Below are 26,152 nucleotides of genomic sequence, written 5' to 3' on the forward strand. Positions count from 1 at the left end.
GCCAAAAGGGAGATGATTTATTAAGTTTTTTTCACATAAAAGAAAATTAAATAAATTAAACATAATATTTTTAAAAAAAAAACCAACATCAATGTTTTCTTTGGTTTGTTTATGTAGAAAATTAAGTAATTAAAAGACATAAATCAACAAAATGACAAATTTTTCTATTAAAAAGAGAAGTATCTAAAAATTATATTTAAAATTATATATATATATATATATATATATATATATATATATATATATATATATATATATAAATTAAGAATGAAAGAAAGAACAAAGTAAAAAAGGACTCTAATTAAGTTGTGGAATACTTAAAATATGAAAATTGTTCGATGGTAGTTCAAGCAGGTATAGGAGTTCTAAGTGAGATCGGGGATTTTGTACAGTTTTCACGAGTCAAACACTAATAGAGTATCTGTAAAAGGACTTTAACGTTTAAAGCAATGTTTTAAGGAATAGATTGAGTATTTGGAGTTAGAGGGAGTTATTTAATAACTTGAGTCTTATAAGATTACGTATATGACTTTATTGAATTATAATAGTATCTCTTGTGTGATTATGCGTGCATGAAAGATATATAATTCTCGGATCAATTCTGTAATATGCTATGTCCGTTACTAATGAATTACGTTTTTTTTTATCTCACGTAGATCTTAGTGTATAAAACGAAGGTTCTCAAACTATGAGAATTGTTCACTCTAGTCAAAGTTTGGACTGGCAGAATTGAGTCTTAACAATTAATTTGTTTATTTGGATCTAAGACTCAAACCAAAAATTAATGCAATAAGTTGGTACCTCTAGTGGTAATTCCATTTTTAAGATGGAAATTAAGTGCATGTTTGGTTTTTCATCACAAACCAATTGCACTAAATCCCAATCAAAATACTAAATTACTTGTTTTAACGACTTTTTAGTATCACTACTAGAAAATTTGGATTTTAAGTCGGTTCTTATGCCCATGTCACGACGGTTTTTAACCGTCGTTAATGCCAACGTCGTAAAATGTATGAGCTATTTTACGACGGTTATAGAAACCGTCGTTGTAAGGTTTTAATACTATGACGGTTATCTATAACCGTCTTAGTATGCGTCAAATATTACAACGTTTCTTCTATAACCGTCTTAAAGTGAACAGATAATTTTGGATTATAAAGACGGTTCCGATAACCGTCTTAGTAGGTGACAATCAAAATTTACATTTTAAGACGGTTTTGAGGACCGTCTTTGTATGTTATCCCAATTTACGATGGTCTTTGTGACCGTCTTAGATGACATGTGAAGACTGCATACGAAGACGTTTTATAGGAAACGTCTTTGTATGTTAAGCCAATTTACGACGGTTATGAAAACCGTCTTTGTAGGTCTACATTATGTTGTTATTTTACGACGTTTTAGGGAACCGTCTTTGTATGTCTAATTTTTTTTTAATTTACTTTGTTTTATTGATGCAATTTTTTTTACATTGATCTCTGGTAAAGAATGAGAAATTAAAATAGGGAAAAATTTCAGAAGAATACACTTACACTCGAGGGGAAAAATTTCAGAAGAATACACTTACAGAAGAATACACTTACCAAAAGAACAAAGATGTTGTTATGTACATAACATGGTCATGTCACTTAAAAGGGGAAAAATTTCAGAAGAATACACTTACACTCGAGGGCACACAAAGAACTATGCCAAGAACAACATCAGTATGCAGCTCCAGCTATTGAACTGAGTCCAGTAAGGTTAGATTCTTACTCTCAAGTTCTCATTTCAAGCTTCTCATCAACATATAAAGAAGCAAAACAACACAAATTAAAAAAGAATAAGAAGAAATTTATTCCCTCAAAATCTCAAATAAAAAAAATAAAAACAAAATTAGGTACCAAAGATAGCCATGGCGAATCCACAACCACCACCGCAGACATCCTTACAAGAGTAACCAAAGGGCGGAACCCTAACAAGAACCAGCGTCAACAGTGGCATCCTATGCGGCAGAGCTCTGGGAAGGTAATCCCACATTTTGATCCTTGGTAAGGAAAGGTGTGAGAGTTTCTGGGAAGGGAGCCACGGTCTTCTCTCCTTCCATTCCTTGGAAGCGCTAGAGGTAGCCTTTGAGAAGCTCCACGTAGTCCTCGAAGCCCAGAGTGGTCATCGCCCAGAGCAGGTCGTCGCCGTTGATCGCCTTGCACTTCTCGCGCTGGAAACATGCTTTGCAAATTTTGAGAAAAATTGTAATTAAGCTTATAAGTTACAAACTATTTTTCACTTATCCTAGAAATTAAAATTTTTATATACGTGTACTTTAATTATCATTAAAATTAATCTATAAAATTATTTTACACATATTTATCTATACGTGTACTTTAATGATCAAACAAATTTTAGCATAAAATGGGATTTGAAGTAAAAAAATTAATAAAAATTGACATATTAAATAAAAAATAATGAATATTGGTAGGCATAAACAATTTTATTATTGAAATAATGAATTCTGCATGCTTACCAATTACAGAAATTAATATTAAATAAAAAAGTAGCAGTATATACAAACTAGCATATATATATATATATATATATATATATATATATATATATATATATATATATATATATATATATATATATATATATATATATATATTACGTTAATCTCTACTTGCTTGTACATGTATGTATATACAAATAGGAATGAATAAACACTAATTTATATATCAGAGCTTCGTTAATGAAATCATTCAAGTTTACAAGTTTAATTATTCATTTCTAATAATTCCTCTAGAAGTCATATACTTTTCGTTTGTTATTACTACTTACTAACACGTAATCACTAACTTTTTTACATAAACAGATGGTGGAAAGGCCTTGGAATGGCCAATGAGGTGAAATTCGCTAGGTATCAACCTCTTAAATGGTACACGTGGCCTATGGCATGCTTCACAAATCCCCACTTTTCAGAGCAAAGGATTCAGCTCACTAAACCTATCTCTTAATTTTACTTTTCTTAATAAAAACAACTTTTCACTCTTAATTTCCTAACTATTGGAGATGGTATCAACCTTCTTAGGTGCGCATACATGAGGTGCATATATATCCAAGTATATTTCTAGTGCCTTACAATCATTTTCCCACTATCCTATGAACCATAAACACAATTTTTTTAACCATACTACCACAACCAACAGTTCTCAACATCTCTTTCTTGTTCTCAATAAAAATTCCCCATTTAAGTAACCACTACAAGCCAAATTTGATTGTGATTTGTGAAGAATGTTAGCAGATCAAACATAGTTTTGGGTGTCATCATAAAATTTAAGATGTAAGGGGCAATACTTGTTTTCAATTCACCATTGTAATATGCATAATTGATCCTGTTATAAGAAAAGTTTATCTATGTTATCTAGCATGAAAAAACAGGCTGGATAAGAACTTGGTTATTTTTACCGAAACATTAAGCAGTTCTGGCTAGCTGCTTGATTAGTTGTTGATTGATTTCCAAAAGGAGCCTTTGACGCATCTATGAAAAATGACCACAAGTCAAGCTATCAGAAAGTTAAAACTTTAAAGGAGTATCAAAAATGAAACACGTCACATCTCATTAACTATATGAAGCTTGACGGTTTGTATATATATATATATATATACACTCAATTACAAAAATAAATTAGTTTATACTAGCTATTATGATCCAATTGTTTGATTAACGGTAAAATCATGGGATTTAACCGACTCTTAGTAAAAAAAATGAAATATTTTGTTAGAGTTGTTAATAATTTTTTTGGGTAAATAGAGTCTTGAATTTAACCAACACGTAAATTACCGTTGAAGTGAATTAGGCTATAGACAATTAAAACAAATGAATGAAGTGAATTACAAGCAAGCTTCTATAGAGAATTCAAGGTCAATAAAATATTAAAAGAGTACAATTATAAAGCTAAACAGAAAAAGTTATCTAAACGAAATGGGAACCTTGCAATTAATAACAAGGTAATGGAAAAAAGGTTATTTTAATAGAAAATTCATTTCTTGTAAAGGGTAAAAGTTAAATGTGTATTGTGTACCTGTGGTAGGAAAGCTTTCCTGATACCATAATCGGCATCAATGTCTAAGAGCCCTCGAAGACCAACAGGAATGGCCCGCCTGTATCTGCAACCACCTACTATTGTCATTCCCTTGCCATCCTCAACATATCTAGAGTCTCAATGTGTTTCTGAACTCTCCTAATCTTCACATAATTTTTTTTCCCAAAACGTACAACGTTAATGACACCCAAAAATATCATTTGATATAGATTTCAGTTTAGAAAATCAAGAGTTTAGTACCTGCTCTCTTCTCTGCAAAAATAGGTACACTAGTTCACGTTGTGGAAATTAATAGTGTGAAACTAGGTGCTATTACCTTCTTGGCAAGTTTATCAACCTCCACCTTTATTTCTGTCAAGGATTTTAATGTCTTCTCCTTCTTAGCAATTTTTAACATCTCAAGTAACCTTCTTTTTCTACTCTCAATGTCCACAAGCAGCACCAATTTTGATCCATCTTTGACCCTCTCAACATCAAGATATGACTTTGAATCCCTCTCTTTTTTCTTGTAAATCAATTTCCGATCCTGAACGTGCAATCCTGTAGGTTCTGTTAACATTTTCTTCAATTCCCCTGCACCCCCAGGAACCAACTTCCAATAGTCCATCAATAATCAATTAAAAAGAGGATGAGCCATACTTCAAAGAAAATGAAGTAAGGATGGAATTACCAAAACTTGCATGAGAACTGATTTGAATTTGGTGATAGGATGAGCCATACTTCACTTTGACTTGTTCAAAACTTTGTATATTATATGTTTTTCCTGTCTGCCGGTGTATGCTACTTTCAATTACTATCATTTGCCAAAAAGTCCATCACCATTCCAATTCCAAACTTTATAATTCAGTTTTCTTCTCTACTATTTTTAATTCCAATTTTCTTTAGGGCCATTCCATTTCTTACAATTTTTCTTTGCCTACATTGCCTTTTTCATTTCCTTATTCTTTCAGTGTTTTAATTGTCTCTACAAAGATACTTGATTATATTATAATATACTATTTGTATTTTCACAATTACTCTAAGAGGTATGGCATACAAAAACGTATACTAGTAGATTAGAAGAGGAACAGTACACATACCAGCCATCAATTTGTAACACAAAAAGATTGCAAGAAGGTTTATCATTGCAGTAGTATAATTTGTACTTAGTGGAAACACACCAGTATCATTACAGTAGTATATTGTTACTTTTCTACAAGAATAATATTAAACTTAGTGGAAACACACCAGCCAAGAAGAAATACCAGGCCATTCAGTGGCAGGAAGTGATTGGCTTCCATTGCTTCCAAAGGCAACTCCTATTCTTACTTCAGGAGTTGATATGAAAGAATACAGAAGTGCTTTTCCATCTAGAATTGGTGAGGCAAGAAGCTGCAAAACGAATATGAATGATGATTAGATTAATAAAAAGAAAAAGGGATTAAACCAGTTTCTTAGTAATGCAGGAAAATCAGTGGCCAAGCCCATGAATTAAAGATGAAAAAGTCAAATGGAAACTTCAAAATAAAAAGTTGCAATAAGCTGGTCATCAAGGTTGATAATTCTCAAAGCAACAAGTGTTAATTAAAAGTTCCCCGACCACTTGCTCCTATAGATCACAAAAGCAGTGCTCCCAGTGATTGTAGTGGCGCTGTAAAATCACATGAAGGAAAAAAAATTACAGATTTGGACTAAAATATATTTCTCACATTACTCACAAAAACAGATTATACAGATTTGGACTAAAAAATACAGATTATACAAATGCTACTACCACTGCTCCCCCTCCCCCACTTTTTTTTTCTCTCCCTACCAATATCACTTCAAAAGTATAAAAATTATTGGAAAATTCAACATATAAAAAAAGCTGAAAAATTTGAAAGCGAAGAAAACTAAAACCTGATCACCAATAGTTGACCACAACATCCCTTGCAAAGCCAAGCTAGGAGGGCACGATCCTTGCGAAAACTCCTGCAGTTCAACTCTTTCCTACAAAATAATTGTTCAAGTTCAGTTCAAAATCTTCCAAATTCATAGTCTATAAAGTGTTTCCACGACAAAATTGCATGTCTGAAAAGAGCATAATAAAAACAAATAAAAACGACAAAATTAAAAATAAAAGAACTAAACAGAAAAATTATAGTGCTGCCACGCGTTTCCAGCGAGACTCTCAGCCTTCTTAGTAGCCTCTGCGGCCTTCTTGCCCCATCTTCCCAGCACATTGCGAACAGTCACCACCGTCTCTGGTCACAATTAAAACGAAAATACGCATCCACGCGAATGCAAAGGGAAAGCAAAACAGGATTTACAAAATAAAAAATTTTAAAATATAAAAATACTGACCCATGAACGTTGTGGGAGGTTGGGAGAAGGAAGAAGAAGAGGAAAAGTATGGATTGGAGCGCGGTTTGTGAGGGGAAGAGGTGAAGGTGGATTCGGTAACCAATTCGGGGCTCCAGTGCACCAATTTTTGTGTGTTGTCAGATGACGATGCGGCGTGTTCCTTCGGGACCTTGTGCTGGAGGGCGATGCACTTGGCCTTCATGGAGGCGGACTCAAGAGGAACAACGTTGGACGGAGGTGGAAGCGGCGGTAGAACCTTAGGGACGGGGACCTAAACGGTGGCGTCGTCCTTGCGTATGTCGGCGAGGAAGTTGCGAAGCACTGAAACGTCGTGAACAAAGGCATTGGGAGCATCGGGAGCAGTGTGGAGCGTGCGCAGAAACCCTAGCGTGCAATGGGTGGAATGCGAAGAGGGTAAAGAAATAAAGAGAGAGAGAAAGTTGTCGTGAAGGAATACGAAGGCGGTTTTGCTTTAAACCCGTCGTTGTTCAAATTTTTTATAATTATGGAAATGCCACCGTGTCATATTCTAAGACGGTTATTTATAACCGCCTTAGAATGTACGACGTAAAAGCAAATTTTTGTTCTCCTAATTACAAAATTGCCACCGTGCCTTATTTTAAAACGGTTCTCAAGAACCGTCGTAGATGACGCGTCGTAAATATCATATTTTCTAGTAGTGTATCATTATCCTTTATTACGTGTAAAAACAAAAAAAAAACATGATCTGATTTTTTTTTCTCAGCTCCCCTCAGTTTTAATTTTTGTCCAAACATAGACTTATAAGCCCGCAGAAAAACAGATTAAAGGTCTGTCTGTTTCTCTGAATAAAAATCGTTGGCATGTTCATATTATGTTATGATACTCACGAAAGCAGTGTATTTATTTACAGTTATTAATGAAGAAGGGTTCTTTAGCCATGGATCAGAAGAGCAATCAATTTATGTCATGAATTATGCGAATTTAGTGGTGGAAATCACCCTGCAATCCGCCTTACATTGATGCTGAAAATATAAAGAAAATCATCGTCAGCTTGCTCTTGTAACAGGCTTCAGTACTCGTGGCACCAGTGGGGATTTGATATGTACATAGCACGTCTGATTGACTGATTGCACCCAAACTAATATAATAAATTAAAAGTAGAAAATATTACACTTTACTTTCAAACCTTCAATATTGAATTAATTCAAATATTTATTTTATACTTAATTATGTTTTACTCCCTCGTATTAATGTCTATGTTTTTCTTTTCCTTCAAGTAAATTTGAGAAATTAAAAATATTTTGTAAATGTGAGAAACTAAAATTATAAACTTTAATTTGGAAACTAAAAAAATAAGTCCCAAATTTTTAATGCCAAAAAGCAAAATCCTAGAACTATGATTGCTACCTCCCAATTCATGTTATTATTCTTTTATTTTATTTTTATCAAAATTAAAAAAGTAAAACGGTATTTCATTTATATTTAAAAAAAACCATTCACTTATTTAGAACATATTTAATGAGCAAGATAAGAAAATAATTATTTAATTTTTTATTTGATGAATAACATCATACAAGTCAACTATAAAAAAGTAACATCAAATATAACTCTACCTCACAATTTATCTTATTTTATCCATGAATTTATTTTAAAGAAAAGTTAGGTTAAGAAAAAAAAAACAGTATTTAGTCTGATTTTTTTAGACTTTAAACAACACTATGAAGTTATATTTAAAAAAAAAATTAATTTAAAGTCTAAGTCTATTGAGTAGTTTTATAATTTTTTAAAATTTTAAAAATAATTTGAATTTAAAGCAGGTTTGAAATAAAGAAACAAAGGTTAAAAGCTCCTGAAATTAGCTTTTATAATTTTTTTTTCTTTTCAAGTTTTTCATAATATAATTTTTTTAAAAAAATTTCTTTTTCTTAAAATTTTGTTTGACTCAACTTTTATTTTTCAAAAAAAGATAAATGGAGTTTAATGTTTGAGACTGCTACTCGCTCTGGCAAATTAAAGGAGCAACAAAGTCATTGTTGAAAGTCAAACTGAAAAGTAAACTGAGCCATTACTAAGATTCTAGACGTGTATACCACCTTGAAGGTATACACCTCCTGTGGGGTGTTTGAAAGTAAACACATGCAGATGTTTCAATTTTGCAGCCTTCAAACAAATGAAATAATGTAAGCTTGTGGAGGTGTGTTTCGGGATCATACAAATTGTACCCTTCTAACTTTTGCTTTTGATATTGGGTATTGCTCAATTACTTATACTGAAATATGGGCCATTTCTCTATATATATATATATAGAGAGAGAGAGAGAGAGAGAGAGAGAGTAAAGGCTCTCATTTATAAGATTATTATTGAGTCAGACTCCAAGTGTGCCATCACGTTTCTGAACTCGGCCGGGCTGCCCTTCAACACATTAAGATTTCAGTCTATCATGTATGGTTCGAGAAATTTCAGCTCTAGTGAAGTCTGATTGGGAGATTAATTAGATGCTGCTATATTTGGAGAAAAGCTAATTTTGTACCTAATTCTATGACCAACTTGGATCTTCACAAATTTTCTGTTGTTCCAAATTGTGTGCTTATTGTTTGTTATAATTGATAGCTATAGATCTTAATTTATTCTGCAAATGATCTCCTTCTTAGGCTTCGGACCTTTGTTACACCAGAAAAAGAAGAATTTTAGATCTTGAATTACTACATTTGGATTATCAAAACTAATCTTCAATTTATATATTTTGCTTTTGACGCCCAATGGATCGAGCTGAAAAAGGAAAAGAATAATTAAAGACGTATGTACACTCGATGTTATTCCACCTGGGTGAGAAATTAAAGAAATAGAACACAGAGAAGTGATAATATGATTCGTTATATATATGATAAGATATAAGAACAAAAATATAAAAGATGAAAAGGGTAAAACGAGTGTTTACACTTTATACTATCTATGTGTTTATAAATCGATCATTATTGAAAGAAAAATCCTAAGAAAATATTCTTTTATATTGTATCAGCATTGCACTCCGTCAATATTGTTGATTGTTGGGATTTGTTTTGTGCAATGCATCTTATTTTTCATTTGAGATAAACGAGGAGGAAAAAAGGGGAAAAACAAAGATAAAATCAATAAATATAATGAGAGGAAAACTCCCTAAAAGGTTGAGGGTTAGTCACACTGAAATATGAAAAATATAATTTTTGTTTAGAAAATAACATATGGATACTTGTAGAAGGAGATAGATAGAAGAAGAAAAAATATAAATATAAAAAGTAATATAATGTGATAAAAAAAATAAGAATATCAATTAAGTGTATATATTACACTTTATGTATCGATATTCTTTTTATTTTTAAAAGAAGAAAAAGCTAATTAATTAATTATTTTATTTTTTATATAAATGTAGTCTTTTTTAAGGGCTATCATTATGACTCACCTCAAATCTTTTGTTCACTTTTATAATGATGAGGATCTTCGAATTTTGTAAGCGTCAGCACGGCTTTGTCAACTACAGTAGCAATCTTCAAAGCTTGAGTCCACACGTCTCGTAGCATTTTTAATCGGATTCTTAAAGCTGGATTTTTTTAGCTAAAATTTTGTGTGCATTATATTTATTATTATTTTTACTTAAGAATTTTTCATGTTTGGAGGTTGGATTTTTAGAAAATAATTTTTAAGAACTCTTTTTTTTTATAAAAAAATATCATTTTTAATATCTTTTTTCCCAATTAATTTCAATTGTAAAATCCAAAAAAAAGTGATCTAAAAATCTAAATTGAAATCTTCCACTAAAATAAAAACTGAACATAATTGACATTATAAGACTCATAAAAAATAGTCTAAAAATCTAAAATGAAATTTTTCACTAAGCTCTTAGTGTCTCACTCATGAGGTCAAATCAACTAAAATCTAGAAAAAATCACTAATGTAACGAGTAATACATAAACATTTTATTCTTTTAAACCTTTTTTTAATATCTCTCTTTTTTTATCTGTTTTTATCCTATCATAAATGACATGGTATTTATAATTTTCTTCCTTTTTTCTCTACCTCTTCGTAAGTATTAAATAACATAATGGTTTCCAAGAGAGCTCCGTGGCAAAACTGTCAATGTCATGTAACAAGTCAAGGTATGGGTCATATGAAGCTCATGGTCATGGACCATACTCGTGCAGAAGGGTGTGATTGCGCCGAGATACTTCAAATTTGCTTCCACTCTCTCATGTGTGGCCAATGTATCAGTCAATGTGGCCCCAATACGTTACCTATGAAATACCGGCAAAATTTATAAGCAAACATTAGATCCCAAGAAAAGAGGATCCACAATTTGTCTAACGATCAAAGCTGACAAGTACCTTTATCCAAACTTGTCAACGACCTACAATCTAAATCTCTAAGTCTCTCTCTTATGTAATTCACCAAAAAAAAATAAAGAGCATAAAACTTACTTTCAGTTTCTTATTTGTTTGTTTTTGTAGTTTCCTCTAATCAAAATTGAAGCTTCACTAGGATAATCCGCATAATCCTTTAATACAAATTTCTTACTGTGTGAATTACTGAGACAAAACAATAATTTTTTATGGGACAGGAACACAAACTGTAAAGAATTATATCTAAGTATTTTACCTAGTCTAAACCCCACAACAAAGTAAACAAAGGCCTCAAAGAGAAACATTTTCACTGTACTGACGAGCCATGTGCTCATGCCAACATTCAGCAATGCCATTTTAATAATATATACTAATAACAGTTTTTACGAGAAATGAGAATCAGATCAACTTATTACCTTCAAAGCACTATGAACTTAAAACACTCAATGAATCACAAAATCAAATCAGACGCAGAACAACCTTGCTACAAGAACCAAAATTCTAGAATCATATTATCTGTAGATGATATAAATATTACATCTATCAGTAAATATTTCTATTTCTAATTCTATAAAGGAAAGAGATTTGCCCTGAAGAATATTTGGAAAATTTAGAAAAGCAGTAACAGAAAGAATGAAACTATAGCTGAGTTATTATAAATTAAAGGATCTCCACAGCACTACCCTCAGTACTGATATGCTATGTGTATGGAAAACAACTATCACTATCTAAATATAAGTTTGGAAAGTATTTTTCATTGGCTGAATCCAAGAAATTCCGTCAAATACTCCTCCGATGGTTGATTTAGATCAGGAAGCAACAATGGAGGTTTCTGGCCACCAATCTCAGGTTGGTTGGAGGGAGGAGCACTTGCAGCTGAACAGACAGGAGTTGGCTTGCCCTCGAGAATCTGTTCTGAGCCTAAGTTCGCTGTATCCACAGACTTAGGCGGGTCAAGAATAGCTTGTGCCGTTTTCAAGATCCTTCTTGAATTCAAATCAAGCTGTTATCACATGTCAACGCCATAATTAGGTTCTAATATATCACACAATTGTGTCTTAAAAAAGGGCTCAAATAACAACAAAGTTACCTTTAATTTCTTTATATTTTTGGCATTGCATCTATTTTTCTCAACTGTCAGATTAACGGCTGTAAGTTTCTGTTTACAATTTCAAAACAAAAACAAGCAATAAGAAAGATGTCTCTCTCTCTATATATATATACACATGTAAAGTGAAAATTAATACAAGTCGTACATCTCTTAAATCCTCATTTTCGTCTAGACTGATTTTGTGCTCCAGTTTAAGATCACGTAGAATCTGCAAACGAGATACAAGTTAAAAGAATTAGGAATTTAAGATATTAAGCGATATTGGAGACACAACACGTACAACCTCATATATAAACTCACTTACACAAACAAGGAGAATATATTTCATCTTTTACCCATAAATAAGATGAAATAATATTTTTCATTGTTCATTGCAATTCTAAGAAACAGCTGAAACAAAGGCTGTACAAAATCGATTAACTAGTTATGATGAAATTTTGTTTGCTGATAATATATATCATAACTCACTTCTGTGTTTTTTTTACTACTTGCATTGATCATTAGCAACTAAGTATAAAAATACATACATGATGATACATCTATAGAAAAAGTTTATACTTACTCTTTTCTTCCTTGCCCTTCTTTTATCAGCGGCAGTTTCACTTTCATCCACAGCCTGCAAGGCACCAAATATAAAAGAGCTTAGACATTCATCACAACCGAAAGAAAATAATGATTTTATCCTATAGGCATATTACTGTTCAAATTATCAAATAAAAAAGTAACTATACATTAATAATTGGCTGAATATTAGATATTTTCCTTCTTTAACAAATAGAACTATACGAAACCTTTTACAAAAAAAGAGCGAGAGGTTATGCAATTATTCAGTTTAAAACTAACTACACACACTGTTTATCCCTTCGTACTTATGAATAGCATGCATTTATATGTCACATTTCGTAATGTTTAATTAAAGAGGTAACTCTTTCAAGAAATTATTGAAGAAAGAATTTAACTCCAAAATAAACTTATCTTCTAAACCATAAATGTAATTCCCACCCGTACCAAACTCTATCGTAATGTCATATATATTGATCCTACTCTGCTATGTTCCGTACTATCGCGTAAATCCCACCAATATTATAGTATATAAGTCATAAGATGCCATCGTTTCTAAAATAAAAAATACACACGTACAACTAGGAATTAGTGAGAATTAAAAAATTTCATATTAAGTAGACTAGTGTTAAAAAAAAATTAACATGACTTCTGTTGAAAGGAATATCTCGACACTGGTGCCATTAATTTGGTGACAAACATTTCCCCTATACGGGAGCTAACAAATAGTCGCACACTTTTTCTCCAACTTCATTATCCGTTCTACGTGGTCTGGTTGCATCATCTTCAGTTCTTCACTGTTAGCCTTTCACTCATTATGGGGGAAGAAAAAAAAGTGAAAAGCAAAAAGTAAAAGCCCAATCAGGAATAAAATACACCAAAAGATTCTCATTTTTTGGACCCCACTATTATCAGGCCTAAAAGACCATATTATCCTTTGGAATAGCAGGCCAAGTTAAAAATTTGCACAACCAGTGACCAACCACTACCCGGAGTTACAATGATGTTGGTGTGTATCTCATTAACTGAAGAATATTTAATGCTGTATATTTAATGCTGTATATTTCTATTAAATATCTTTAATTGTTAAAAATTAAATATTAATGACAAATATTAACTAGTGTCAATTGTTAATAAAATAAAAATATTTTTATTGAGGTATAAAACTATGTTATTTATAATTTTTTACACTTTCTCATGATTTTTACAAAAAAGAAATATTTTTTAATTCTTTAACAAATGTCTTAAGACACTAATTTTACATTTTAATATAATTAAAGATCTTATTTTTATTGAGAAAGGTAGTGAGTATTTATTACATTAAAATTTAAAATTATTTAATATTAGCTATTAAATAACTAAAAAATTTAATATTTTATAATCAAATAAATATTATCCGCATTAAGTGTTCGTGGACCGTTGTTGGAAATAATAAATGAAATAATTAGTTTCATTTTAATTATTCATTAAAATCAAACTAACACGACACAATGAATTTACAGTTTTGAATTTAATATAGATTTGGTGTTTGTACTTTCATCCGTGGTCAGGGAATTTATGAATGAAGGAAACAGAAGAGAATGCCCCTCCACTGAGAGGTACAGTGAGGAAGATTACAGTGGATTATGTTGTGCATGAACCTCACAACACAACACAACCCAATAAAACACCCATTAATAACACCACCATAGTACACACCACCAGTAAAACCTGACGTGGACAAGTTTGATATTACGAAACTGCCCCTGACCCACATTGGCCGATCCCGGCAGTTGTACAATTCCATTGAAGCCTCGAAGGCAAACATTTAAATTATAATAAATTAAATTAGTTTTGTATAATTCCTTTTTTTGACTAATAAAATAACAAAGAACACATATTCAAACGTTTTCCAAACTAGTAAAAAATATATATAAAAAAATGCCATTTCCCTTTCAGATAACCTAAAATACTTTTAAAAACCAGAAAAGGAAAAACAAAAAAACAAAGAATGCCTTTGGGGTTGGAAGAAGGGCGATTACGGTAATTTCCGAGAGAGAAGCGGCGAGGAAAAAACGCGAGAAGGGAACGGAACGGAAGTTACGGAAGGCGTTCACGGGGGAGATGGGAGGCGTGGTGGGTAATAAATTGTGAATGGAATGAGAAGGAGAGTAAGAAAACAGAAAAGAGAGTTTCCTAAAAATAAGCGAAGCGTAGAAAGAAAAGAAAAGAGTCACCTTAGATGCCGAGGGATGGGTTAGTGCGGTTTTGCGAGTGTTGCCCTCGTAGCCGGCGACGGGGAGCCTCGGGGTGCGACGCTGGCGGCGGACCCAGCGGCGGATGACTGAGGGTCGGTGGTGGTGGCGCAGAAGGAGGAGCTGGTCGGCGACGAGGGTGTCGTCAGCCATGGCCATGGTAACCCAGCGGTCGTTGACATTGGACATGACGAAGAAGAAGAAAATGTAGGATAAATTGTTGAGAAGAGGGTGGGTTTATATAGTGTGTGTGGATATTCGACAAACAAATTAACCTACACCAGGGGTGGGGCGCACTGGCTCGTCGCTGCCTTTTCTCACGTCCTAATTCTTAACTCTTCCATCACTTTCAAACAAAATAAATTTAATATTAATAATAATAATTAATGAAGTAAAACCATGGACTATCCCTCAACCTACTTCCATGCTATACACTTATTATGTGACACCTTTACTATTTCATCCTCAATTAAACCATTTTTGTTTTAATGTCTCTAGGATTATGGGGGGTTTCTATGTCAGACATATTTCAGGTTTCAATTATCACTTACAAGAATACTTATATACTATATTGATACCAAGAATACAACTTATATTTTCGTTAAATATGGATATATTTTTTATTAATTGTATCAATCTTTGGTTAATAATTTTTTTCAGAACTAAGTTATTTTCTATTAAAAAAAATTAAGGATAAATTTCTCAAAATAATGATATTTATTTAAAGTATTTATTTATTTTAATAGATTTTTTTTTTTACACAAATCTAAGATTTAAATTTTTGATTACATATTTAAAGATAAAAATATTTACCAATTATGTTACACATAAATAGATAGATGATATCTATATATGTTGTTTAGTTTAATTTAAACTTAAAATATTTATTATTGTTGTTATCTGTTTTAGAAAAGTTCTTAAAAAGTTAAAAAATAAATAATAATTTTTAAAATGGAAAGTTTTAGTTTTATTCTTTTATGCACATGTTTGAACGGTAATTTCTAATATCCAAAGCATTAAAGAAATAACTTTTGTTACCATGAGAGATAAATCTGATTAATTATGTAACAAAGGCTTCCTAGAATAATTTATTTTTCAAAAGATTGTCAATCTCATCATTATGAACTTTACTAAACCATGTGTTGGGTTTCTTTGAATAAAGAGTGATACAATGTAGATTTAGATTTGTAGTACTTTGTACATGTGAGGATATATTAATTTTATTATTTAAAATTACAAGAACATATTATAATTATGGAATACGGTCTGAGTTTAATTAGGATCTAATATCTAATAATACTGTTTCGTGTATAAACGTTTTAATGTGCAAATGCATCAGTTGAACAATTTTTTTGGAAACATGAATATCCATGTATTATCCGGTTTGTCTTACAAGATATTGACAACTTAGACAAATGAATAAGTGGTAGGCATCATATTTTTTCTTTTTGTTTTTTATATACTGGTAAGGATTATAATTTGTAGAGTTTGAATAGGGTACTGTAATATTTGTTTTTATATTTGTACTTTATGAAACAAATATTTCGATATAGAATCATAAATAATTTTAATATTTCAAATCTTATCTATTGATTACTTATGCATCCATACTTATGTTTGTTGCCCGTATTTTAACTAATTATAAAAATATATTATTTCAAATACATTTATTGTTTAATTAATACATTATTTAATGATTTTTAATGCATTTAATGATGATTTATTAAATATTATATATATATATATATATATATATATATATATATATATATATATATATATATATATATATATATATATATATATAATACATTACAATAATATTCTAAACTTCTAAGTCTAATATAATAAAAAATAGGTTAGGGTGAATAAGATTTTGGTCAAATAATCCTAGCCTCTTTATTTTTAGATTTCACTTAGTGTATTTGAAAGTCTACTTTGCCTTTGCCTTATTAGTCACTTTAAAGATATATTTTATATTTTAAAAAAAGATAAATGATCATTTTTGTCCCCTAAGTGTATAAAAGCATGGACAAATTTATCCCTAAAAGATGAAAATTCAATTTAAATTTTAGTCATTGGAAGTGAAAAAAGTACGACAAATTTATCTATTCGTTAACTTAAGTTTGTTATCGTTAATGAAATAGTCTACATAACACACTTACGGACGAATTTGGTAGTGTTCTATACATTCATGGACTGAAATAACTATTTATCCAAAATATAATTTAATCTTCATTTTCTCTCTTTTTTTAATCATTGCAAGCATAACATTACAATAAACACACTTAGAAAAATAGGAAAACAAGCATAAGTACAAACATAATAATAAGCATAATATTGATTAATAAACATAATATGTTTGTTACTCTAAAATTTCTATTGTGATAATATTAGGTAGTGAAAAATTAAGTTGGTCTCATTTTTTTTGTAAGGATTAACTTAATGTTTGTACATTTTTGTTTGAATCTCATATCTTGAGTAAGGTTCACATTTGAAATTTTAGAGCAATAGACAGATTATGTTTATTATTATATTTATTCTAACTTATGCTTGTTTTTATTTTTTTTGAAGTGCTTATTGTAATGTTATGCTTGCAACGATTAAAAAAGAAGAGAAAAATAAAGATTACATTATATTTTGGATAAATAGTCTTTTTCGTCCCTAAATGTATAGAATACTAACATATTCATCCCTGAATGTTGTCACGTGGACTATTTCATTAACAATAATGATGGACGGAAGTTAATGGATGGATAGATTTATCACACTTTTTACACTTTTAGGGACTAAAATTTAAATTTTCATCTTTTAAAAAATAAATTTGGCAACACCTTATACATTTAGAAACGAAAATAACTATTTACCCTTTAAAAAATTTATACGCCTGATTTTATTTTATATGGGCTAACAGACTAATAAGCTAATGGTAAAAGAAAATGAAACAGAATATAATTTATAAAAATTAAAATAGTTGTTACTCTAAGCATGATATCAAAGTTGAAATAGAATAACTAGATTTTATAAGAATGAAGTGTAACATGTTTACATGACAGATTTACTTTTAATATTGAATATGACCCACATGATGATCGATCACTTTTTTAAAAGATTATTTTGTAATAAGGTCTATAAACAAAGCAAGAAATTATACTTCAATAAGCTTATAAGCTTGACACTTTATAATTTATATAGGTCAATATGCTTAACATTTTTTAAAAAGATAAATAAGTCACAATTTTATTACATTATAACAAATTAATATAATAATAATACTAAAAAAATAGTTTTTTAACTCACATAGATGTATCAGTCAAACTTAAAAAAGATTTTTTAAATAACCTAAAGCTTAATCTTTCTAACCAAATAGACTTTTATAAAAATTTAGGACTAGTTTATTTTGTTAAAGTGTGTGATCTCGTTTATGCCTAATAGAGGGTAGGTCATCGGAAGGGATGGATCTAAAAATATATCAAAGGAAGGATTAATATTTTTATGCAACTATTTAAATATCTAATTTATAATAAATAATGAGTTTCATAAAAGTATTTATTATTAATTTTATGTGTAAAATAGGTATAGGTTCTAGTCTTACCGAAAGAAAATTAAGCAAATAATAACTTAATTAATACTTTATTTTTTATTTGTTTTTTCTATTATTTTTTTGTATATGTAAAAAGTCTTGAACCAACCTAGGATGATATGATTAATAAATAATATCATTCCTTAAATATGTAATCTTGGGTTCAATCATGGATCTTGCATATGATAAAAACATGACGTTAATCTTTTAAATATATTTTACTATCTTAAAATATTAGTCATTAATTTTCAATCTAAAGCTAGCTTGGTTCACCCTTTTAAAAAAAAAAAACAGTAAAAAGGTGTTAATAGATATGAAAGTCAAGGCTCCTACTTATCTCCCTTGGATCCATCCTGGGGTATAAGTTCTTATCGCAGAGTCTAACCTATTTCCACAAATGGCAATAATGGTGCACCTCTAATTCGAAATGGCAATTTGTGAAACTCGCTATATTAGTTTAGCCACAAGTTATTAATTTAAGTCTTACACGGTCATAGTTAAAGAGACAAGAGCTTTGAATACGATAAAAAAGAAATAAAAATACCAGTCTATTAAGAAGATAATTATGCAAAAAAAGGAAGATAATTATGCTATCCATCTTAGATGATTTTTGCAGGTATTCATAGAAGCAAATAGTCGTTGTCATTCCTCATAAATGATCAGTTAAAGTACAAGAATGACACACTGCGATGTTTTGATTTTGACTAGAATATCTTATTTAAATAAATAATCGAAAAAGCCATAAAATGACCCTTAATATAAAGAATAGATAAGGATAATGGATTGGTTCGTCTGGGCGATAGGGGGCTTCGTTGGGGCGGTTATGGCGTAGAAGGAGGAGCTGCTCGGCGGCGAGGGTGTCGTCAACCATGGCCCTGGCAACCCACTGGTCGTCGTCGAAGTTGGACATCATGATTGAGCAAAGAAGAAGGAAACGAAAAATGTTGTAGGAAAGGATGCATTGAAAAGAGTGAAAATGATGGAGGGGTATATATAGTGTAAGTGTAGAAGTGGCATTGTTATTATTGACAAACCTAGGTTTGCGCCGCACTGCCTCATTGCTGCTTTGTTTTATGTGGCAATCCTTATCTATGTATTCTTTTCTTTTCTTTTTTTCATTTAAAAAATTAATAATAATAATAATAATAATAATAAATAAATAAATTTAAAGTAAGAACATGTACTATCCCTCAACCTACAATACACGGATTACTTTAATTTAAACTTAATATATTAATATTATCATTATGATTTGTTTGTTTGTTTTAGAAAATTTCTTAGAAAGTTACAAAAATAATTATTTTTAAAATGGAAAAAATTAAACACCCATTTAATATTATACAGTATTAGTTTTATTCTTTTATGCGCATATTTCAATTATAATTTTCAAGATCAAAATAATTAAATAAATAACTTATTTATGTTGCCATGGGAAAAAATATATATTTCTGATTAATTGTGTAATAAACGTTCAATTCCTATAATAATTTAATTTTGAAAGATTGTCTATTTCAATTTTATGAACTTCAATAAATTAGGTGTTGGGTACTTGGTTAGTTTGAATGAAAGAGGAATGGTAATTTAGATATAGATTTTTACACACATGTAATGATATTTTTTTATACAAAAATACATCATAATTATGAAATTTAATGATAGATATGATCGGAGTTTAGGATTCAAGTCTTTATAAATATTTTTTCATATATTTAAATCTGGATATCAAACTTTTCTTTTTAGAGATAGAAATTAATTAAACTCTTAACTACATATTTGAGAGACAAAGATATTTGTCAACTATGTCCCATAATATTTGCATATAAATGACTTATTTTTTGGGGGAGGGGGCTAAAAGATGAATGATATCTATATGACTATATGATATTAATTTATTTTAATTTAAACTTGAAATAATAATAATAATATTTTATTAGCTTTAGAAAAATTCTTAAAAGGTTAAAAACAAATAACTATTTTTAAAATTGAAAAATATTAAATGCGCATTTGATATATAATTAACTTTGTTATTTTATGCACATATTTCAACGGTGATTTCCAAGATCGAAAGAATTAAAGAAATAACTTCTATTAGAATATTACCATTAAAAAAAACATTCCAGATTAATTATTTGATAAACTTCCAAGAATAATTTAATTTTCAAAGAGTTTGCCAAGTTCATCTTTATGAACTCTGCTAAATTACGTGTTGGGTTGGATCTGAATGAAAGATGAATGATAATATAGATTAATTATGTAATGAACTTTTTTAAAAAAGATTTGCAGTACTTTATATATGTAATAATAACAATGATAATTTATGATTAAATGATAATAAGATGGTCTTGTGTGTGAATAATTATTAAATTTTATTCTATGAGAATATAAATAAATATTATTAATAATTAAAAATAAAATCAATGATTGATATTATATTATATTTATTATTTATTATGCATGTACACACAATATTAATAATTGAAAGTATCGTTACTTTACATTTTATAGGGATTTGTTCAATCTTTTGTCTGAAAACTTAGTCACATCAAACGAAAAATATCACTTGAGACATTGAAGCTAAAATAATTATTTTTCAATGTCAATTTAACTATGAAATATGTTCATATAATTAATCACTAATAATATTAACAAACTTCTACCATTTCTAGATGAGATATTCATTAGATGATTTATTCAAAACTCAATTTTTAAGCATTTTGTAATGATAATAAAAATAAAGAATTGAAGCTAAGATAATCAAACCATAAAAAAAATAATCAAAATGGAAAGAAGTAGTAACACAAGAATAAACACTGAATAAATATAAATATTAACTACATAACAGTAAACTTAATACACCAATTCCTCAATAACGGACGAACTAACTAGCCTCTCATTATCTTGAAAGACCTCAAAATTATAAAACGAAAGGGAGAAAATGAAGGAAAATGAAAGATGGAGGTAGATGGGAGCTCCGATCACCACACATAACCCCAGGTTTATGCCCCCCTTAGCAAGTCCAAGAGAATGTCCTTTTATATTGGACTCAAAGGTTTTGTTTTATCACTTCAGAGTGTGATTTACTCGTTGGGCGAGTTCTTTACGAATTTCAAACGACACTTAAGATGTGATTCCACTCGTTGGGCGAATTTTTCGACAATTGAAATTCTTAATTTCTTTTCTTCACTCAGTCGCCTTTACTTGTTGGTCAAGTTTCTCCTCATTGGGAGAGTTCTTCTGATGACTTGACCCTTCTTCTTCACTCTTGAGCTCCCACATGGCCTTGTTTGCACAAATACTCTCGCTGGGCGAGCATAGCTCACTGAACGAGAGGCTTCGTGAATGACAACTTCAATACGTGCTCCAAAAACCTTGACAAAAGAGTAGAAAACTAAGAGAAAAAGATTAAAATTTATTTACAGCCTAAAATTCTATAAAACTCTATTTCTTAACTAAATTGGGGTTAAACTAAAACAAAAATTCAAGAAAAATGGATAATTGTTGTGTTATTTGTAATTAAAATGAATTTATTAACAACAAATATCACTTACATAGACCCCTTCAACCCTTATATTTAGAAATGATAATTTGTCCCCACAAGGAGTCCAAATTTTTGAAAAAAAATCCCATTTTCACTTTGCAAGCAATACAACATTAAACATACCTAGATCCTTAAATCCTAACTCGTCTTTCTTCTTTGGATAGAAATTTTTTTTCCAACTCACCTAACATATTTTATTTTTATCCTAGCTCATCCCCCTCCCCCCCCCCCCCCCAACAAAACTGTCTTTGGATCCTTACCATTTTCTCTTAATTGACAAAGCATTTTAAAAAAAGAAAGATAAAAAAGAGAAGATAACACAAAATAAATAAGAAAAATCTCCCCAAAAATTACAAGATTTTATTCTTCTAAGTAGTCAATCTCTTCTTGAATTTTTTCACCACCAGCATCCATATAAGTTACTTTCTTAGGTTTGCACCTATCAGCAACCCCAAGTAGACAAAAGGAATAAACATTAATCTACAATTGAGACTTTGTGAATAGCTCACCGAGGTATTTGTTTCAACTCCAATTCCACCAAATGAGCTCTTTAAATAATTGAATTTAAGACTTGAACCAAGCTCAAAGCACATCAATATGTTTTTATTTTATTTTATTGTAAAGACACTCTCTAGAGTTACCTTCCCAAAGTGTCATTCACATATTGAAGAAGGTCAACCACCATTTCATCCTTACCAACATGGAAACCTTGGAATAAATTATTTAAAGTTTGCCTCCCTCATCAAATCACCTAAGCCTTCTACCACAATAATAAAAAGAAATGGAGCTAGTGAATCTTCTTATCTAAGGTCTCTTTGTTGAATAAATTCATTTATAAGACTTACATTAACAAGCACTGAGATATGAGTTGATACAAGACATTGTTTTATCCATCCTATCCATTTCTCACCAAAGCCAAGTTTACGAAGCATATATATATATATATATATGTATATAATATCCAACATACCGAATCCTTTCATAATCAACCTTGAACACTAGGCATTTCCTCCTACACCTCTTTGCTACCTCTACCATTTCATTTGCAACAAGCACATTAAGCCAAATGTTCCTACTTCCAATAAAAGTGCTTTGTCTCTTATCAATGACGCTTGACAACACTTTCTTTAATCTCCTAGCAAGAACCTTGACCAAGATCTTATACAAACACCCCACAAGAGAAATGGTGTATAGTCACCAATGCCCTATGGATAGTCATGTGCAAGCAAAGCTTCCAAGCTTATTTTGATGATGCCAAAGACTCAAGACAAGAATCAAGATTCAAGTAAATTTCAAGAATCAATATTCAAGAGAAGACTCAAGATATGCAAGAACTTCAAGAAAAGCATCAAGATAAGTATAAAAAAAATTTTCAAAGAAAAGATTGAATAGCACAATTTGTCCAAAAGAATTTTTCAAAGAAAAATCTTTTACCAGAGTTTTTACTCTCTTGTAATCGATTACCATAAGGCAATAATCGATTACCAGAAGCCTAAACAGTTTTATAATTGTTTTACAAAGTAGTAATCGATTACCATGGGCATGTAATCGATTACTAATGTTTTTGAACGTTGGATTTCAAATTTCAAGAGTCATAACTTGTGATAAAACATTTTCAAACTTGTGTAATCGATTACACAACATTTGTAATCGATTACCAGTGTTTCTAAATGTTGGTTTTTAAAATCTAAACATGAAGAGTCACATCTGTTGATGTGTAATCGATTACACTATAATGGTAATCGATTTCCAGTGACTGGTTTTGAAAAATAAATTGCCAATAGTCCCGATTTTTAAAGTGGCTAGTTTTCGAAGAATTTTTCAAGAGTCACAACTTTTGAAGTGACTAGTTTTCAAGAAAGTCACAACTTTTAGGTGACTAGTTTTCAAAGAGAGTCACAACTTTTAAGTGACTAGTTTCCAAGAGAGTCACAACTTTTAAGTGACTAGTTTCCAAGAGAGTCACAACTTTTAAAAGTAACTAGTTTTAAAGAAATTGCCAAAAGTCACAACTTTTAACATGGTTTCTTCAAGAGCCATCAAATGGCTATAAATATGTGACCATGATACGAATTTCAAAAGATATTAATTACTAAATCATTCTCAATATCTTTCTAAAAAATTTTGTTCAATACTTGCTTTGTCAAGAAAAGTTCATTGGGCAAAAACTTGTGCTATTCTATTTTCCTCTCCTTCTCTATTCTTACAAAAAGTTTTTCAAGAGACTTACTCTTGGTGACTATTTTTCAAGAGAATGTCTTCTTGGTTAAACACTAGACTCAAAATACTAATCGCTTTTGGGTTCATTGCAAGAAACGGATTTGCTTCTTGGTTGATCACTGGATCCAAAAGACTAACCCGCTTTTGGGTTCATTGCAAGAAGTGGATACAACTTCTTGGTTGTTATCATTGGACTCAAAAGACTAACCGCTTTTGGGTTCATTGCAAGAAGTGGGCATAACTTCTTGGTTGTAATCACTGAACACAAAAGAGGAGATTCCTTTGTGGTTCATTGCTTGTAAAGGATTTTACAAGGATAGTGAAAATCTCAAGCGGGTTGCTTGGGGACTGAATATAGACACAGATTGTGGCCGAACCAGGATAAATCCGGTTTTGCATTCTCTCTTCCCTTATCTCTTTTACTTTTTGTTGTCTTTACATTTCCGCAAGTTATTTTCCTTCATTTATTATGTCAGTAACTTGTTAACAAAGAAATAATTGAATCTAAGGAATAATTAAGAAAAGGAAATTTTCAATTAGGAATAATCAACGAAATCTTAATTCACCCCCCTTTCTTAATATTTCTTAGGCCACTTGTCCAACAAGTCAACCCTTGGGATTAAGGTGATAAAAGTAGGATTACACCCTTTTGGGAGGATCCCATTAGAGTGAAATTCCAACAAAAATCTCTTCATATCCCTTTTTAAAGTCCACCAATAGGCCTTAATGAACTTAAAGTTGGATCCATCAGGACTCAAACTTTTGAAACTCTCACACTCCAAATTAGCCTCTCTAATATCTTTTTCCTCAAAAAGTGAAACCAACTCTCCATGCTCCTCTTATGATAATTGTTGAAAGTGTACTTCATCTAAAGTAGGCCTCTCCAAAGTCTCCTCTTCAAATCTTCTATTGAAAAAAAATTCTTAACGTGTTTCTTTGACTTGTCTTAGTTCCTCTACCCATGATCCTTCAATGAATAGATCCCTAAGCACATTTCCCTTCTTTTCCAGTTGATGGTAGAATGAAATAATTTGGAATTAATGTCCCCTTTCCTCCAACCACCTATTCCATGATAGAGTATAAATACTATGGGACCCTAAGTCAAACACACAATAATTGTATGACCAAAGTCAAATTTAGTTAGAGTATGTATCATTTAAGAATATCAAAATTTTATTACAAATTCATAACTCACAATTAATAGGCCTCACTATTATCTACTTGACAACATTAGTAGTTTCACATCTTTAAATGAAGCCAATTTTAATCTAAAGGACCTATTATTACTCATTTAATGGTCAAGATTGTTTCCAATCTTGTTTAGGCTTTACTATGCGTTACAAGTGACTATATATATATATATATATATATATATATATATATATATATATATATATATATTTTTTTTTGGGTATGGTTTAGGCTTCTTTCCTTTTTCTTTATGGTGTATATGGTTAGTATGGGGGTGTTATACTCGCTCGCTCTTTTTCTATTCTCACCATCCACCTTTTGAACTTCTTGCAAAATGATTAGATTGCTCATGTGGCAGTTGTTCACACCCCACCCACCCCTTTCCTTTCCCTCTTCACACTCAAAAGGGTAGAACATCCCTTCCCCTGTTTCTCGGTTGTCTTCTCCTCCCACCTCACCTCCCTTATTCTCCTTTTCTTCCCACCATTTATCCTTCTTGGACAATCCCTATTTCCTTTCCCCTTCCCATTTCCATAATCCTTGTCCTTCTTCGTTTGTGTCTGATGTTCATTAGTTAGAGGTATTAATTTTTTTATGGTGTATGTGTAGGAAATAAAATTGTGATTATGTTATGATTATAGAATCACGATTTCATTGTGTTTGGAGAAAAAAAAAATCTTTCTATTGTGCATCTAAAAAAGAACACAATGAAAATGTGTGTTTATTCAAAACACAAAAATTATCGCGTTTTCATTAATTTTTTTAGGCCAAACGTTGAATAATCAATAAGAGTATTAAGTAACAAATAAATGCATCCAACATATTAAAGACATTAAAAAAATTCCGTTCCTAGCTATCATGCATTAATTCAACCACGTCGTGTCTAAATTCACGTATTGTAATAAAAGCTATATTTTGAAATAATGGTCATGTATCAATGTTAAGTATAAAAGAATATATATGA

The 26,152-nt window shown here is 30.6% G+C and overlaps 1 protein-coding gene and 1 long non-coding RNA gene across 4 annotated transcripts; both read right to left on the minus strand.

Moving 5' to 3' along the window:
- Nucleotides 1–1,509: 1,509 nt before the first annotated feature.
- Nucleotides 1,510–6,840, minus strand: LOC102667143 (uncharacterized). 3 transcript variants are annotated; one of them, XR_005892621.1, is made up of 6 exons: nucleotides 6,396–6,840; nucleotides 5,952–6,295; nucleotides 5,653–5,703; nucleotides 4,053–5,444; nucleotides 3,436–3,508; nucleotides 1,510–2,202 (listed from the first exon to the last, which is right to left on the minus strand). It is a non-coding gene; the product is annotated as an uncharacterized lncRNA (long non-coding RNA). The 3 variants fall into 3 exon arrangements; XR_005892622.1 differs by having other exon boundaries at nucleotides 4,053–4,646; nucleotides 4,744–5,703; XR_005892620.1 differs by having other exon boundaries at nucleotides 4,053–5,703.
- Nucleotides 6,841–11,504: 4,664 nt separating this feature from the next.
- LOC102666893 (uncharacterized) lies at nucleotides 11,505–14,886 on the minus strand. The gene is made up of 5 exons (XM_006585552.3): nucleotides 14,639–14,886; nucleotides 12,424–12,477; nucleotides 12,007–12,069; nucleotides 11,841–11,909; nucleotides 11,505–11,753 (listed from the first exon to the last, which is right to left on the minus strand). The coding sequence occupies exons 1-5, from the start codon at nucleotides 14,843–14,845 to the stop codon at nucleotides 11,505–11,507; spliced, it is 642 nt and encodes a 213-aa protein (XP_006585615.1). The 5' UTR covers nucleotides 14,846–14,886.
- Nucleotides 14,887–26,152: the final 11,266 nt, after the last annotated feature.

The sequence above is a fragment of the Glycine max genome, chromosome 8 (genome assembly GCF_000004515.6).
Source record: "Glycine max cultivar Williams 82 chromosome 8, Glycine_max_v4.0, whole genome shotgun sequence".
NCBI classification, from domain to species: domain Eukaryota; kingdom Viridiplantae; phylum Streptophyta; class Magnoliopsida; order Fabales; family Fabaceae; genus Glycine; species Glycine max.